The sequence below is a fragment of the Ciconia boyciana genome, chromosome 5, assembly GCF_034638445.1.
Source record: "Ciconia boyciana chromosome 5, ASM3463844v1, whole genome shotgun sequence".
NCBI lineage: Eukaryota > Metazoa > Chordata > Aves > Ciconiiformes > Ciconiidae > Ciconia > Ciconia boyciana.
This window is the reverse complement of record NC_132938.1, coordinates 70,263,641-70,282,149: the sequence shown is the minus strand read 5'-3', so window position 1 is coordinate 70,282,149 and position 18,509 is coordinate 70,263,641. Positions and strand designations below refer to the sequence as shown.

Below are 18,509 nucleotides of genomic sequence, written 5' to 3'. Positions count from 1 at the left end.
AGAAACTATAGAAACAAGAATAACAACTTGTTATCCCCTTCTCATGGCACTGGATTACTGGACCCAGACTAGGTGGATCCAGTATGGTCCACCTTCCAATACGGTCCACCTAGAGTGGGGGAAAACACGGCAACTAACCTTCATTTAAGGAGATACTGACTTTAGCAAAAAAAGTGCAAGTTAGTGACTACCATTAGATTATCTTTTCTTTCATGCCTATCTACGACATACATTTCCAAGTCTTCTGATCGTCTCTGACGATCAAATTTTCATCTGCTCATAGAATAAAGCTTTCTCTCCATCTAACAAATTGTATACCATTAAACGTTACTACTATCCAAGTGCCCTGTAACAAGCCATCCTGTCCCAGTAGGATAAGAAATCAGTCTTAGTTTTACAGATTAAGATTGCTTAATTAAGATTACTTATTCCTGTGTTGGATCAAAAAATTACAATCATTCCCCATTCTCCTTAAATGGAAAAGGGTGACTGGATTTTTTTTTTTTAATTAGCATTTTGATTATGGCCTGCACAAGATTTTTGATAGTCATGAGGAAACTTATTTGTAGACGATACAAAATAAATTGCATTTTATTGATAAAATAAAACATTCTAAAATTTTAATATAGTTTATAATTGAATGTCATATCTACACAGGCATAGGAATGTAATTTGAAAACAAAGGATGACTTCTGACATGCAATTGAGAGGGGTTTTTGTTTGGGCTTTTCTTTAGGAAAAAAAAAAAAAAAACAACAGCTATCTGTCATGCCCTGAAGTAAGCTGCACTTAAAAATTTTATAAAGAAAAACAAAGGCAGAAATCAGGAGAAATACAGAAATGTCATCTTTTCCCTTGTTCTCCCAGCATTTCTGTCATTTCTCATTTTTCTGGTCTAAGAGTTTCTCAAACTGCCCAAAGGTTTGTGCAATCAACCTATTTGCAGCTGCCCTGCTATCACCACCAAAACCAGGAGACAAGACTTATAATGAGACAGTTTAGATAAACTTTGTTACTTTTAATTTGATTTTCTTAGTCTAAAAACAACACACACAACTACACTTCAAACTTTCATCTTCTTTTTCTCATCACTGAATTAGAATTTTTCAGGAAAACAGCCTCAAAACTCAGGAACAAAACAACGAAGACAGCAAAATGAACAAAGGGACTGTCACTTCACCTCCAGCTCTCCAGGCCATCAGTGCCCATCCTTTTCATCCTTACTAAAATATTCTCATCCTGACCCTTCATACCTACCTCCTACTTCAATTATCCCTGGCCCTCATTAAAGGACCTACCTAGTCTTTCTTCCCACAAAGCTAGATTTCCACCATTTCCAACATAAGCTTTCTCTAGAAAAACCACTCTATTCCCAAATCTTTCCCAGATAAATGTGGCAATTTTTTTCCATATAGAGGCAGAAATTTTCTACAAGGCTGTACCTAAAATGTGCTTAAACAGTTTTATGTATTCCATTAACAAAAAAAAAGGACCTTTTCCAGCCAGAAACTCTATACTTTTGTGTTGAAAAGAATTAAACCTCCTGCATTCAGTGTGAAGAATAACTTTACATTTTCGATTAAGACAGAAAACTACCACTTTTAAAGACACAAAGAACAAAGAGAAGAAATGTTGAATATATCATTTCAGTATATGGCAATACATAGTTCTAACCAGATCATTAAATAATCCTTAACGATATTGTGTTACAACTAAGCTGAAGAATAGGAAACTGGGCTGGTAAGCAGCTAAGAGCACAGACAAAAGTGCCCCTGCACCTTGGGGGGCAGAGGCACAGGGGAACCAGAAGAAATCTTGCAAAAAATTCTTCAAAAAAGATATTCAAACCATAACTCACAGCAAGCCTTTTAAGAAAGCCACCAATGTGTTGCGTTTTTAATAAGGATGCAGATTTAAAACTGAAGACCTTAATCGAGGTTAATTTCTTGTTCTGATCCAAACCTTCTGTTCCAGTTAAGTCATCAACTTTGACCAGCAAACTGCCCTGCAGAGTGAAATTCTTACGAGCATACATCTAAGGAGACAACATTTCCACTACGTCCTACTTCTACTTATGCACTTCCGTGAATGAAGAATAGAGCTGTAAAATATCAAGTGCCAGGGACAGACCAGCACAGAAGTATGAACTGTGCCAACCCAGAGTTTACTGTAGTGCTGGCAAAGATGAGAAGTTTCAGCTTTGTTTTTCAGGATTAAGGTATTAAAAAATCTACAAATATGGATCTTAATCTAAATTCCTTCCAATTTAGTGTTTATTTAGTTCCAATGTAATCTAACTTCTGGCAGACGAATACAAAGGAAGATTTTAGGCCTTATCCCTTAAGCAAAGAATGATTAATAAGCACCAAAATTCCAAGGGAACTATGAGAAATACCTCACCTATCTCATCTGCAAAAATGACCGTAAGCTATTTCTTATGACACCAGATTAAATATTAATGTTCCTTAATATTACTCTTAACATTAAGAATCCTCACATTTTAAATATGAAATCCACAACTAAAAGTAAGATTGGAAAAGTACTTGCAAAAAATGTTAGATAACTATGCCCTGTAATAATATGAATTTGAAGTTGAATCTAGTTGCTACTATCAAGAATCACTGCCCCACGGAGCTAGAAGAGGCACATGCACACACACTGACTCAACACATTTCCAAAATTCAGTCAGAGAGGCACAAGGCATTAGTACAACTAGACACAACAGGAAAACTTGTTACATACTGTTAATTTAGTGTAAGCACAGCAGCAGAAGCTTCGTACGAGAATGCTGATTTCTTCCTTTTGGTTTCACAGGTACCTCTGGCATGCCTACGTTTTCTCCCTTGCTGCCCTTCTGGCACTGAGCTTTATATATGTTCATTTATACATAAGCGCTCAGTTCTAGCTTTTTCCCCAACTACAGTAAAACAGTCAGTGACTAATGCATCTACATAGACCAGTAAGAATGCCAGTAATTTATGAAGTAATGCTGCTATTTGCAAATACCACATCACATATTCTGCAACAATTTAGGAAACCACGTACGAGTAAAAGTGTTATTTCAAACTGAAGGCTGAAAGCATTACATTGATTCATTCTGAATGCTTAGGCTAATGGTGATTTTAAAGTTTTAGATTTGGCAGCTCTAGTTACAGTCCAGCCTCGAGCTCACACAAACACTCATCTTTACTTGAGCAATTGAGTGCTTCCCTCGGCAATCCAGCCATTACCATTTCCATACCCTTCCCATGTGCTAATGAGTACGTTCAGCGGGTAATGCTGTAGCCCCAGTGGTGCAATAATAGACGAGATGAGGCTTGCAGGCCAAGATGGCATCCACAGCACCATAAGCTGCACAACCTAGTGCAAACAGCGTTTGCTTGATTGCACAGATGATGTACTGCTCAAGCTCACTCGGAGACAAGTGATAACTGGCCAGACCAAAACCTTATTTTTAATATTTTATCTATTAATTTCTTTGAATATTTTGAAAATGTTAAACTCCTGGACCCGGAATCATACCTACTGAGACTATACTCTGTATACAGAGCTTCAAGATCTCACCTGCTTCTTCTCCCTAATCTTCTTTCCTGCCCTTAAAAAACACAAGAGCAGCAAATTTCCCAATTGATGCTCTCATGCACTCACTTCTTATTCCTCAGCCTTACTTATTTTGAATAGTAAATTACAGGAGGAGGATGTCTGGCTTGATACTATTACCCCAACCATATATAGTATTTTTTTATCTGGTTATGACACGCAGACTGGTAAGGACAGGGATGACAGATACTTAACGGGCCATTATGAATCCCTTAGCCAAATCCCTAGATAAACTGTGGAATAAAAATCATAGTAATGCTGTCCAGGTTAACTTCTCTGCTGATTAAAGCTCCTATTCCCAGTGGAGTTTTGAGGAGAACAGATACCACAGGAGTTAGTAGAAAAAACCGGATTCACGCTAATTTTGTAACACTTTCACCTTTGGGAGCAGAAGTCTCTCTCAACACAGTAACCGAGGGGAAACGTGGCAAAAAATATTCTCAGATTTTTGTACTGTAGATTAAAAAAAACTCTCCACAGGTCCTCCCTTCAAAAAGTAATCAGTCTTTTCTGTCTCACATTGCCCAATATTGATGAGCCATTGATTCCAAATCACATGGAGTACAAACCAGGGCTTTTTCAAGCTACAAAATTGTTGACTTCACAGTTGTCTAAATTCAAGCCCCACTCCAGCACGGCGCTGCAGCTTATGTAATGCTTCTTGAACAACAATGCATTTTCCATGTGATTCTCTGGTATGCGAATATAAGTTAACTTTGGGATTCTCAAATGTCTATCTGCCTTTACTCTGTCAATTGTAAAGTTATTTATATCTTCACTATGGACCAACACTTTTTTTTTTTTTTAATACTTTTCCAGACTATGTGTTGGCTTGCTCACTATTCATTCTTTCCTAGCCCAATTAAAAAATGATTTTAAAAATCTCCGCTGGCTTCTGTAACTAGATAAAGAAACCAATACAAAAGAGCTTTGCGTTAGTTTTGGTTTCCCTTAATTTTTAAATACCTAAGTGTATTTTCTAACAGTCAATATCTCATTAAAACTACCATTATCCATAAATGAGATAAAATACATTTTTCCTCAAAGAAAAAGCCTTATCAGACTCATTGGTAGAAGTGAGAAAAACCAAACTTTAATTAGCGATGTATCATCAAGACCAACTGAGAGGTATTTTAATACCTGTGGAGTACACAGTAAATACTAATAGAAAGGTCATAAGGTATTTATCTTCCAATAAACAGAAGAAAATGCAATTCCTGCTACAGATCTCCGCTTTCCCCTTATTTAGAAAAGGAAAATTAAATATTTTATGATGAAAAAAAAGGAATTAAGTATCAGGTAGTTAGGATTAAAAAAAAAAAAAAACAAAACACTTTTGCACACCAAGCTGTTTGTACATTTTTAAAGTAATGCCAAAGAAAGTTTAGAAAGTTCCCTTTCTAAAATGTTGCACTTATAGGCAAAGTGTTAATGGCTGTAGAAAGACTACTGGTTTTCCAACATATTTATTTGATAAATGGGTTAACTAAATTAGGTTGGGTTTTTGGTTTTTTTGTTTTGTTTGTTTGTTTTGTTTTTTTAATTAAGTTGGTCCCTTGCCTGGAGCAGCCAGAGTTGTTTACCCACAATGGCCATGAAATTCCCTGTGTTTGATGGTTTAATTATCTCTTCCTTGCCTGGTAATTCTTTTAAGGCTTTTCTTTTTTTTTGTATGGTATAGCAAACAAAAACAATTATCTGTCTTTCTCCATTCAATCTGATGAACTTACACTTTGTGTCCTCTTCTTCACATATGATTACTTTTAAGTTTACAGATTAAACTGCTACCTACAGATATTACAAGATCTGAATTTTGTTTACTCGTTTGGTTGCATCATCTGTCAGATGCAGAAAATTCTACTGAGAAGAGCATGGCAAGTTACGTGCATCTCCCACCTCAACACTAGGTCCTGCCTTACACTGTCTGATTCTGTTAGTAGTCTGGGTATGATAAGAACTAGGTCTGAAAGCTATGAATATCCCTCACTGGGCTAAAATGGGAACAACACTATTTGTACAGAAATAAAATAAGCTGAAAGATAACCATGTATGAAGAAAGAGTAAAGACCAGTATCGCTGACTGTAATAAGAGGACAAGTTAACTGTAGTATATCAGAGACTACATTTACAAGTTTTCTGGGCATACTGAACACTTCTCATTAAGTTCCAAAAAATAACTATATGCACTTTTCATTAAAAACCAAAAAACCGACTGCTTAACAGTATGTGAGAATAGAATTTACTTCAGTTCAAGGTCTGCTTGACCAACAGTAGTTCTACATATAAAACTTAAATTACATCTTCATTGAGAATTGAAACAAACTAAACTTGTTACTATGAACAAATTAGAACAAACTCGAATCTTTTTATCTCCCAAATAACCACCAAGACTAACACTATGGGACAGTTTGAAAGGCAAATCCTGATCACTGAATTACCAAATGGCTTGAGTTGGAAGGGACCTTTAAAGGTCATCTAGTTCCAACCCCTCTGCCATGGGCAGGGACAACTTCCACTAGACCAGGTTGCTCAAAGTCCTGTCCAACCTGACCTTGAACACTTCCAATGATGGGGCATCCACACAACTTCTCTGGGCAACCTGTTCCAGTGTCTCACTACCCTCACTGTAAATAATTTCTTCCTTATGTCCAATCTAAATCTACCCTCTTTCAGTTTAAAACCATTACCCCTTGTCCTGTCACTACAGGCCCTGGTAAAAAGTCTTTCTCTGTCTGTTATAAGCCCCCTTCTTGTAAGTATTGAAAGGCCACAGTAAGGTCTCCCTGGAGCCTTCTCCAGGCTGAACAACCCCAACTCTCTCAGCCTTTCTTTAGAGGAGAGGTGTTCCAGCCCTTTGATAATTTTCGTGGCCCTCCTCTGGACTTGCTCCAACATGTCCATGCTTTTCCTGTGCTGAGAACTCCAGAGCTGGATGCAGTACTCTAGGTGAGGTCTCACCAGAGCAGAGCAGAGGGAGAGAATCATCTCCCTTGACCTGCTGGCCATGCTTCTTTTTATGTGGACCAGAATACAATCTGCTTTCTGGGCTGCAAGCGCACATTCCTAGCTAATTTCTAATTTTTCATCCACCAGGTCCTTCTCAGCAGGGCTGCTCTCAATCAGTCCATCACCCAGTCTGTACTGATATTGGTGACTGCCCTGACTCAGGGGCAGGACCTTGCACTTGGTTTTTTTGAACTCCATAAGGTTCACATTGGCCTACTTTTCTCAAGCCTGACAAGGTCCCTCTGGATGGGAAAAAGGTTACCATAGGGTGTCTAGAAAGTAGGCATCAGAGACCTTGCGAGGCCAGGACATCATGCCAGGCAGGCAAAATAAAAAAGAAACCAGGAAATAGATAGGAAAGTCTGATTTCTGTGCTTTGCGTTGTATGAACAACTCAAAAGACAAAGAACAGGGCATGTTATCATGGCTAATATAAACAGTAAAAGAGAAACAGAAATGTTTCATCAGATACTCACAAATCCAAATTAAAGGCACTGAAGGTTCTGATGCTCTTTGTGACCCAAATGCACCCTGTCACATTTCTGCCTCATAAAGGGAGTCGGTCTCACATGTGAACATTAAGGAGACAGCCAGGTCATCATCTCCTCATATACACAGAAGTCCTCTAAACATAAACAGGGACAAGACAACCTTTGAGGTAAGAGGGAAAGTGGCCAAGCACACAAAGACTTAACTTCATTGTTAAAGATTCAGGAAAGCTGCAACACTGAGACTGTTCATGGCATACCCCTTCATTTCCCATTTGGTAGGAAAATAGCTACTAGCCCTGATGTTTTTATGACTCCCCAGAGGTTCCCTGCTCTGCAGACACTAGCTTTCCTCCAGTTTCTCACTGCCATTCTAACAGAGGCACATCTTACCTTGCCTGTTCAAGGTATCAGGACATTTGACAGAAATGTGAGTCTGAGCCTCAGCCCAATGAGTGTTTTCAAGATGGGACCTATACTTCCTTCCAAGATACTAGCACTTCTATGTCTCTCTGACTATCCTGTCCCCTCTGTGCATTTCCAGAATCAACACAAGAGGGGCTACATTACTAATAATTTTTAAAAGTTAATTTTTAAATTAAGCTAAGAAAAGTTTTTGAGAAAACGAGACCCCAAAGCCAAGACCTTAGAGTGCTTCCTTGAGCTTCAGTAAACTTACAGCACTGCAAATGGGGTCAGAATCCGCTCCCATCACTTAGAGAAGGCAAGAGATACGTGACATTGCTGACTAAACAACAAAAGGTCTTTTGAATTATTTATTACAGCAGAACTAACAAATCATCTGGATGTAAAGCTGCAACACTGCTCCAAATACAGAAATGAAAAACTAGGGTCATAACTGACGGGCTGGTATTGTCTTTTAAAATGGCTTAAAAATCTATCTTCTGCTATATTTTCAATATTCTTGCACTTCATAATTCAATTTTCATAAAAATATTTCTATCTTAACCTTCAAACTACAGTGGGAGACATCACTCTTTCAGAACACAAAAATAGATTGTCAAAGCTGATGTTTTTCAGAACTTAGGAAGTATCTGACAAGAACACAAATTCCCACAGACATGGGCTAGACTTCATCAGTATTTTATTTAAAACAGACAAAAGGTGCACATGTTTTGGGGTGTTTTGGTTTGGTTTTTTTCCCCAACTGGAAGAGTTCATGAGGACAAAGCTATTCATTATTTTTGTATTTACAAAAAGGTAGCCACAAACCTCAGGTAAAATTCCACTTTACCTGCACTATGTTGTTTTGATGAACTAGATCAGACAGAGGAGAAAAAAAAAAAAAAATAGATCACTGCTTCAGGCAAAATGCCCAAGCATGTAATTCTATTGTAACATACCAAAATTGATTGTTAAGGTAATTTCAGCGCACTGAAAATGAGTAACCATCATTTTTCTTTGGAAAAAGCGTACAGTTTTTCTGTGTTCTCTTGTTGATATAAATCTTAATAAATATTCATAGATAACTCTAGGACACCTCATTAGCAAGCTGTTCAACAAGTTGAGCAAGTGCTGAATTAGGTATTTTAAATAATTATTATAAATGTATCTTCTCATAATAACATGGAAACAATTGTAGCACGCTTCTTAGTGGAACATCAGATTTATTTAAATATGATAGCCAACAAACGCTACCACCTGGAAGAAGACTGAAAGGTTTGGCTGTACTAGAAAAATAAGTGGACGACTCCAGAAGGGTTAGCTTCCCTTTGTCCTCACTGCTCAGGTAAGAAGTGACTTGTTCCCAGGGGCTCCGGAGGCTCTGCTTGCTTTGCTTAATCTGGGACTCATCACCTTGTTTCCAAGATCAGTATCAGTAATTCCTCCAACTTGCACCCACAACCACAGGTAACCGACAAAAAAGCTATATCTGCAACTGAACCACCTGTGGAAACCGAAACAGGGAATTTTCTCCTACACACACAAAAAAGTAAAATAAATAGAAGGTTTTTACCTTTCTTGTAACATCATACTACCAAGAACAGTAAGCTTAGAGGGTTACTTTGGTAGTCTAATGCATCTTTGATCACATGGCATGCCACAGGCATGATACCCTCAGTAGCATCGCAACCACTTACACAGCCATGAGACCCATTCTCAGGAGTAAAGTTTTAGAGAACAAGCTGGTGGACCTCAAACAATAGCCAAGTGCAAGCCCAGAACAAAACTATTAGGAAACTGGGTGACTGACATCCAGGTTGAGGTGGGTTAAAAAAAAAAGGAAAAAGACAGACAGGAAAAAAAAAAAAAAAGAAAATAGGACTGATACCATCACACCTGCACAGATCAAGCCCCCTCAGCCTTTACGAAAAACAATACCAAACTGGGCAAAGAGATTTCAGTTTCCCCATGATCATGGTTGGGGGTGAGAGCGTTGGACACCAGATCAGACAGTTTATTTCTGGAATACTTTTTATACGGGTCTAAAATAAACTGCCACTTAATCTTGCTTCAGTGTCTGTATTCCTTTCACCCTGTGAGTCAGTTGGTGACTTCTCACAGTATGCTTTTGTTAGGGATCTCCTCTGTCAGGTTCCCACACATCTTTAGATCAGTCTTCAGCTGCAAATTGTAGGACAACTCCTATTCACATTAATATGGGCATCCACAACCTTTTTTGGGAATAAACTGGTGTTTAACATGCTTTTTCTTTCGTGCAAGGCTACCACAGTTTGCCATTCAATTAAGAATGCTAATCAAAACACAACAAACAAACAAACAAAGTTATCTGTAAGTGCCAAACCAAAAAGATCCAAACTGAGACATGTTATCTCAGTCTACACTTGGAGTTCAAGCAACAACTAAGATTCTGAGCTGCCAAGGAGAATTTACACAAGGTTTCCTTTGCTGCAATCTAAGAATGATAAAAGTTAAAGCTGAATTTTCAAAAGACTACATAAACGTAGAGGGACAGTACTCACTGCGTCCCACAAAGATCCATATACACACATGCAGTATGTCTCCAAGCATAGGTTTATTGGAACATCTACATTTTCTGCTGGTAAATCTTTGACATCATCTTCAAAATACTGATATTACAGGTATCAATGGTACCTAACATTTTCTTCTATGAAAAGCATTATAGTAGTAGCAGAAAAGCAAGGAAAGGGAAGTGTTATTTCCTCACTAAACACTCCTACTATTTTATAGTACTTTTCTGTCTTCTACTTCCAAGGAGTCATTATCAGAAGTTGGGATTTTGTACAATATTCTTTCCTCAAACATATTTAGCATGTCATGACGTATCTTAAGCATGTACAGTCTTCCTAATTTACCACCAGGTTGAATACTGATCAATTTCAGTGCAAAGTACTACATATATTTACATATATATTTTGACAGCCCGAGTACATTTAATAATCCGAGCATGTGGATAGCTTTGCTTTTTCCAATACGCAGTTCCAAAGAAGCTATATTGTGACCAGGCTTTTCATTTTTGTCAGAGAAAGAAAATCCAATTTATGAAAACATAAAGCTTTCACAGTGTTATATCAAACTGCTTTCTAATTTCACTTGCAAATATATAACAAAGCAGTTCAACAACTATGCACACAACCTTTATAGGCTGGGTCTTCTAATCCCTCTTGCTTTTTATCTTTAGTAGGGAAATCTATCTCTAGGCTATCACATCTTGACAGTACAGAAACCGATTTAAAGGTTTCTTGTAAATGTTATTCTCTCCACCTTGATCAGAATTTTGTATAATCAGACACAACTAAAGGAAAACTTTGAAAGCACTCCAAGGTGTACTAACAAAGGATGTACTTTGCTCACAAACAACTGTCCTAGCTCCCATGCTCACTGAAGCCTCCTTGCAATGCTCGAACAATGTTAAGATATGTTTGGGTGTTTTGAGACTCACACATCGTACCATTTTTAAAAAGACAGACATCACAGCAAATGGTTTTATATATATACACATCACTTCGCACACATAGACACTTTCTGTAAGGGAAAAATCAATAAACTGTAACAGTACATGCAATTTGACATCAGTAATTTGCCCTGGAGATTATGTACAATTTAATTTATTTTATTTTAAAAAACTAACATATACATACCAGATCATCCTACGTAAATGATAAATGGACATAATACAGCTATAAAATACTAAAATGAAGTCTCGCCCATCATTGTTTTATCAGTTGATAGCTTTTGTCCTACAGTTTTAAAATATACAGCTCAAATAACATTTTCAAAAATACATGTGGTTTTCCTAACCAATAAATAACTGCAAACGTAAGCCAGCTAACCAAGATTAAACTGTAGACTGAATTTACAGTATGCCAGCTATCTTACAATAACTGCCCAAACATATTCTCTTACTCAAACAAGGTAAATTCAAGACAAATTTAGATCATGAAAAATAAGTGACCTCATACTTAACAGGAGTGCACGCAGTAAAAATATGCTTATCTATGAACCAAGCCATAAGTGTGGCAGCTTCTACTGAGTTTAAGAATTCCAAATGTTTTAAGGTTTCTTCATATTTTACACTGCCATCTAGTGTAGGCTATATTCCTATGTTCCAAGCTTCCAGCTATCAGCACCTGAGGTATCCAAACCCAAAAAAACTTCCATAAAAATAGCAGCCACCACTTTTATTTATGTTACTTGGAAACTATCAGTTCCTAGAAGGAAAAGACTACACTAGCCAGCTGAAACAAAATACCAAAACTTAAAGCTGTCTGACACTGACAGTAGGAAAGCAAAAAAAAAAATTCCTAGATACAACAATTAAGAATGATATACATATATTTTTAACTCAGTGGCTAAACAATCATCAGATAAGATTCATTTGGAAAAATGTTTAATGTAGATTCACCGAGTGAAAATTTAATTAATGCAGGTTAAGCATCTGTGCTTGTGTGTAAACTACAGATCAAATTAAACAGTATTTCTCAGTAGCAGGTCTAAACTGAGAATGCTTTGTCTTAAATGTATTGTTTTAAACTAGGTATTTCTTCATCATTTACATCCTCTATCTTTATTCCAAGGTTTAATCACTGGATCACCGCCTGATGAGCCTGATCACACTGCTCCTGCAGAAAGAGCTGTTGTGCAGGACTGCAGAAAAGTTTGCTTTACGATAACTTCCCCCACAGAGGCAACATTGCCATCTTTATCATTTCCAGCTAACACAGAAAGGCTATACCACGTGGCCGTTCTACAAAAGCCACACGAATTGTGTGTCATGACAGACAGTAACATAGAAATTCCAGATATAGTGTAGCTCTACAGCTGCCTTTTGGAGGGGGGGAAAAAAAAAATACCCAACCCACACACTTACTTGGCTAGAGCAAAAAGGCACTTTTCATATACACTCCAACTTTCAGATTATTAATTTGAAAAATTAAAGATCTTCTCATCAATTGAAAGTATATTTTTAAAACTATAAAAATAGCAGACTGACATTCTGAACGTCAAATGCAGTATCTCCTACTCTGCGTAAATTCTGTTCTCATTTACAGTATAAACTGGAATAACCCATTGAAGAGATTTATTCCAAAATTACATCACTATAGCAGAGAAAGTAATTTCACCCTATAAAACTTAGTTCTACTGATACCTGTTTTCTTTAGCCATTTACACATACACAAAGCAAACAAGATCCAGGCAGAGCACCGATGTTACTGCTGTAATAGAAACACTGTACAATACCAAAGTGTTGATGCGTTCTGCTTAATGCTCCATTCGCACAGCAGTAAATACACAAGATACTGTCACATTTACCGCCCAGACTGTTATACCCATTTTAATGTTTTTGAGTCATTTTTGTAATAGAAATATGCACCCTAGGTTCAGCGCATCTTACTAGCATTGCTACAATATGCTAAGATCACAGTTTATAAATAAGCAAACAATACAAAAACCTGATAGCACATGAAAAACTGTCAAAATACAATAAAAGCTTATTTCCCACAAGACTTTCTCCCTCTTAATTGTCCATTACACATCCACCTCTTACAATTATAATTAAAAAAACAGAGTCTAGTGCCTCATATTAAGAGATTTCACTCTATTTGCCAAATTAGTGTTTTCACAGCAAGCAAGAAACTCCTATTGACAAGTGTACAACTAACAGAATTAAAGAAATTGATACAAATGGAAGTGTTATAGTTAGGTATATATGGTAAGTTTAAGTGAAAATGCTCCCCAGACAGACTTAGCCCACATTGACTTTACTACTGTATTCAGGATAAATTTTCACTGAGGTCACAGCATAGGGTGAAATTTCATAGAAACAGGGTATACAACAAAACGAAAAACATCCACCAAAAAACCACAGATGGATTTAATTTTTAATGCCATGGCACATAGTAACAGAGCACAAAGTCAGCCTGCCAAAGAAATGAACTTGATAAACAGCATCACATTTAACAACTCTGACACCGTACTATGTCAGGTAAGCACCTTTAGGTTCTGTTGTCTTCCGTATTTTCATTAGAGTCTTCTTCAACATTAAAAACAATCTAAAGAAACCTATGGGGCAAATTCACTGACAAACGGGAAGAAGAGGCTTAGTTTGTCAGGCTGAGGCAAAAAGCCTATTGGCATCCGAACCTAGGGAAATCAATATTAAAACTCTTTGTGCAGCTACAGAGTTGACACTACTGTAAACACAAGAACTGCCCTGCCCAGTCTCTTCTGGTCTCAGAAGGGTAGTAAGTTCTACAGAACTTGGATCTAAAACACCTTAGAAGCAGAAATAATTCTATATTTTTAAATAGTCCCACTAAAGATACTGACATCAAACAATTTAAAACCCACTGCTGAAACATATAAGCAAACTTGATCATTGTAAACTTGAAAGACCTACAGAGTAAGCTAATACAATTTGTTCTATTCACTCCCTCTTAAAAGACAAATTAATAAATGTACCATGTACAGCGTAAGATGCCGACTTCACTTTTCAGTATGTTATCTCAGTATACCTTGCCAAAAAGGTACACAAGACTTGGAAGACAGACAACATATGCTGTCTCCTAACAGCAATTTTCATAGTAGAATGCATTGTATAAATCTGATTTGATATTTGAGATTCTGCCCATCTTTAGTTAACTTATGATGACAGAAGAAATGGGAAAAAACCTCTTCCCTGGAATGATCTGCTACTGACCTGGACAAATTAACTGAATCTACCTTTGCAGATTAGGGGGAAAATAAACTAAAGAGTCCTCCATCATTAATTTACAGTTTTTTCTCTTCTTAGTATTCAGCTGGCAAGCAGTTAACATAGTATTCCAAAGAGCAGGAAACTGAAATTCACAAACCTCAACTCCTTTTTAGAATTGCCGGTGTGGATTTTGTATCAAGACGAGCAAGTCTTTGTAATTAAAATCCTCTATCACTATGAAGACATCTATGAGCTAAAGTCCAGCACCGCACTCAAACCTTGTGCAATCCAGCCGGCCTTTCAAGGTTTGTCTCAGGTTTTCTGTAACAGATCAACAATCCATGACAGGAGAGCCTGATAAGCTAACTGACCAGATCCTTGTCTGGCAGAGTTAAGGAAGAATTAGGCATTCCTTTTAAAAAAAAAAAAAAAAAAATTCTTAAGGGCTGCAAGAGCAAAATCAACTGTGACTGCTCCCAAAGAACAAGATGGAGAATTTGGGACAAAATGGTAGCAAGACCGCCAGGTTTGTAGGTGAAATCAGGAAGTGTGGGGAGGGCTCCTAAACCCAGGGTAAGTAGGAGGCAAGACAGAAGGCTTGGTGAAGCCAGGACTGCCAAGACTCCCCAAACAACATTTCAGCCTTCCGTCCACCCCACATTTTGACATGTGAAGTTAGATTTCCAAGTTATTTTAAAAAGCCAAGGAAAGGCATTTCATAGAATTTGATTTGTATCAGTCCAGATCACTTTGGAAGAAGGAATTCTTCCTCAAAAGTGTGATAAATAACATTCACCATTCGTCAAATGGTAACAATAAAATATTAATGTAATACAAAAGATTTAATAAGCCAAACAAAACTAGCCCTTCCTAAAAATTTCCATCAGTCAGAGCATTTGGCATACAGGAAAGGTTATGAAAATATGAAATAGGGAGAGAAACGTAGGTAACTGCTCAAGTGTTTAAGAATGCTAGCTCAAATTATCATAAATTTTGAAGAAACATTAGTGTTGGGAGTAATCGTTCGCCTTTCAGTTAGTCTCTCTTAGCAAACTATCTTACTTTCTCCTATAAATGTTACATAAATCCAAAAAGTATTGTTTTCATATTTTTCTGCAGATGTCATATGCTAAAAATATATATCCATAACAAGCTAAATAATTCAGCAGACATATCAATCCCACTACTTTTCCTCAAAATTCATAGTGAATTTAGGCCTCGGCCTATTTGAACAATTACTTCGCCTGCAGACTATCTCGCAGCCTCCGCTCTTTACTGTCAACTAGCAGCGCTGTCTTCCACAGGCTGACTTCGATGCTCCAGGCAGATCTTCTACTCCTGGTTTTTTTTGTTGGGTTTGGTGGGGTTGTTTTTTGTCTTCTTGCAGTACAGTAGGCTTCCAGGTACCAAGCACAGTATTAATCATGCATTTTGATTCACAAAACCTTCACCTAATGTTGTGGAATCTTCAGGTCAGATCAGAAGATAAGGAGACGGTCATAAAGGAGGATCTGTAGGAGACACCTGGATACACCTTCTCAAACTGATACACCTTGATATACAGTTCAGCCTGAGGAAGACAGAATTCTTTGATCAAAAAGAACTAAGGCAGGCTTATGGATAAGTCTCTCCAGAGAAACCAGAACAAAAGAGAGATGAGCAGCACCTGCAAGGTTTGAGGAACCCATGGAGAACTGGAACTTGAAGCTTTAGGTAGTCCAAGAGAGCCAGTAAAAGAAAAGCTGTATTTTAAAGAAAGATTTAATCTTATATTGAGCACTGTACAAAGTCTGTCAGAAAACAGGAAAAAAAGCAAAAATAGGTAGGGCTCTGAAGTAATAACACTGCCACATGCTCCCACTAATGTCATCAGGGCTGTAAAAATCTCACAGGACTAATTTCTGCTCATATTAATCTTGTGACTTGTATCTTAATTTTAGTGGAATTATCAGAATGTGTGAAGTAAATAGCATTCAGTCCTGCATGGATAGTTACAGTAATGAGGACTTACATGCACAAACCCCATCCAATATACAGGTTCACAGGACAAAAAAAACCCTAAGATACCGCAGGGCTTTAAAGCTAGTTCAAATTTAATCAAGTAAAATAAAAATAACATTAAAAAAAAAATCAAATTACTGGAACACTGCCTTTTCAAAGGCTGCTATCACACTTGTAAATACTTATCTGAATATAAGAAGTTTTGTTAGTAACCAATTATTTACATAAACTCTTGCTTTGATACAGACCGAGAAACAGACATTTTCCAACACCATTCTTGCTATGTAGACATCTTTTAAATATAGATAGAGGGTGCCTGTAAACCAGTGAAGACTGAAAATTAGCCTCAAAGCCAGATTTAAATGGCATATATATGGTCTGGTTTTAGTATATCTATTTTAACACATCATTAATGGGCAAATAAACAAGTAAATTTCTTCTGGCAGGGAAGAGAAATGGCAACATAATTACACAACAGATGAAAACATAGCTCCACAAAGACTTCATCCTGTTATTTTTATTTCAGATAAGGCACCGGGTTAGCTTTGGGGACCAGGCAAGCGAATAGCACAAGCTCTGCCGTCCATGCTTCAAAATCTGTATGTCATTTTGGGGAAAAGAAAATAGAGCTCCACTCGATCACAGTTCAGAAATTAAGTATCATCCCCCATCCCCCCATTGTATCTGGCTGATTCGATTTCAAGTTACAACTCTGCTCAACTTACCTATATGTAATACCTTTCCTGTGGTTTCCATCACATTTCAGCAGACGCTCTTATTTGCAAGATGGGGATGGGTACCCTGTAGCTCAATTACTCTACCAAATTAACCCCTTAGCGGCACCTACGGAGCCTGCTACCCGCCTCACCGGCCAAGTACCCCCAACTTTCAAACATGACAGAAAACCGCTGCAAATAAGGCCCCCAAGCCCCCCTCAAGCCTCTTCAGAGGGAGCACGGCTGCAGCTGCGCGGGGGGCGGCCAGGCACCGCGCCGCGGCCACGGCGGCACCGAGGCTCCCCGGCAGGCAACGCCGCCGCCGCCGGGAGAAAGTAGGAGAAATCCCCGGCGGGCCTGAGCTGGAAGTTGCCCCTGCAGCCCGGGTCCCTCCGCGCCGCCGGTGATCCCCGGAGAGCGGCGGCGGGCCGGCCGGGCGTCCCTGGGGCGGCCGGGCCGCCTCCCTTCCCTCAGCCCCGGCCCTAAGGAGGCGCGGCGCCCGCCCCAGAGGCGGGAGAGGGACAGCCGCCCTCAGCGCACGCCCGGCCGGATCGCCGCCCGCCGAGGCCGCTCGCCGGGCTGCGGCGGCCCCTGACGAGAGTGCCTTCGCCTTCTGCCCGGGCTGCGCACGCCTTGCGGGCTGTAAGCTTAAGAAACTTGGAAAGGGAATAAAAGGGAGGGACTTTGGCGGAACCGACTCCCAGCTTTTAATCTCTCCTGACGCGCCGGAGCCAGCGGGGAGACAAGGAAACAGAACCCTCGCCAGCGGAACGAGCCCCCGCGCCTCGCCCTCCCCCGCGTGCCCCGAGCGGCGGGTACCTGGCTGGCAGCTGGGCGCCCGCCCGGCGGGGCGACCGGCGCGGCACTTTCCTCCGGTGCGTGCGTGTGTCGCTCGGCGGCTGGCGAGCCTGCTATTTATAGTCCGGAGCCTCCAGCAGCGCGACGGCGAGAGGAAATGAAGAGCTGAGCGCTCCGGTAGCCGCGCCGGGCAGCCGGAGCCGAGCCTGGCTCGCCGCCCCAGGGAGGGCGAGTTGCGGCTGGCGCTAGCCGCGGGCACGGGCGCTCCTGCCCCCGGCGCCGCCCTCGGACGAGTCTCCTCCCAATGTCACCGCAGCCCGGCGGCGGCTGCCCGCCTCGGCGGCGGCCCCGCAGGTAGCGTCCCTGAGCCCGCGGCGGCGAGGAGAGGCGCCAGCTGCCTCCGCCTCTCTCGCAGCCCTGCGGCCGGCAGGCAGCGCGGCGCGGCACGGCTCAGCCGCGCAGAGGTGACCCGCTGCTGCTGCTGCTGGAGGAGGCGAGACCGACACTGGGGTGTGGGAGGGAGAAGCCGCCGCTTGCCATTCACCTCCTGCCGCCCAGAGGGAGCCCGGCCTCCGCGGCCGCCCCTGCCGAGTGCCGGGGGCTGAGAGGCGGCGGCGGGAGCCCGCCCGGCCCGAGGGGACGGTCGGACGAGGCTGGGGTCCCTCCCGGGGAGGCCGGCGCCGGCGCTGGGCCCGGGCCGACACGCTCCTGACGGGCACCTCCTCCCCCGGGCTGCAAAGCCCCGGGCACGGTCACTCA

General features: G+C 40.2%; 1 protein-coding gene across 3 annotated transcripts in view; it reads right to left on the bottom strand.

Annotated features, from left to right (window-relative positions):
- INPP4B (inositol polyphosphate-4-phosphatase type II B) overlaps positions 1-18,240 on the bottom strand; it is a 370,109-nt gene extending 351,869 nt beyond the window's left edge. Inside the window, exon 1 of one of the 3 annotated variants that reach the window (XM_072862441.1) lies at positions 17,772-18,240. Coding sequence is in view for 1 of the 3 variants with exons in the window: in XM_072862437.1 (XP_072718538.1) it covers positions 2,782-2,827 (46 nt within the window). In the remaining 2 variants the exon portion in view is untranslated. Of the gene's footprint in view, positions 1-2,742; positions 2,870-17,771 lie in introns of those variants that run through there. The other 2 variants (XM_072862442.1, XM_072862437.1) reach the window with 2 other exon arrangements.
- Positions 18,241-18,509: the final 269 nt, after the last annotated feature.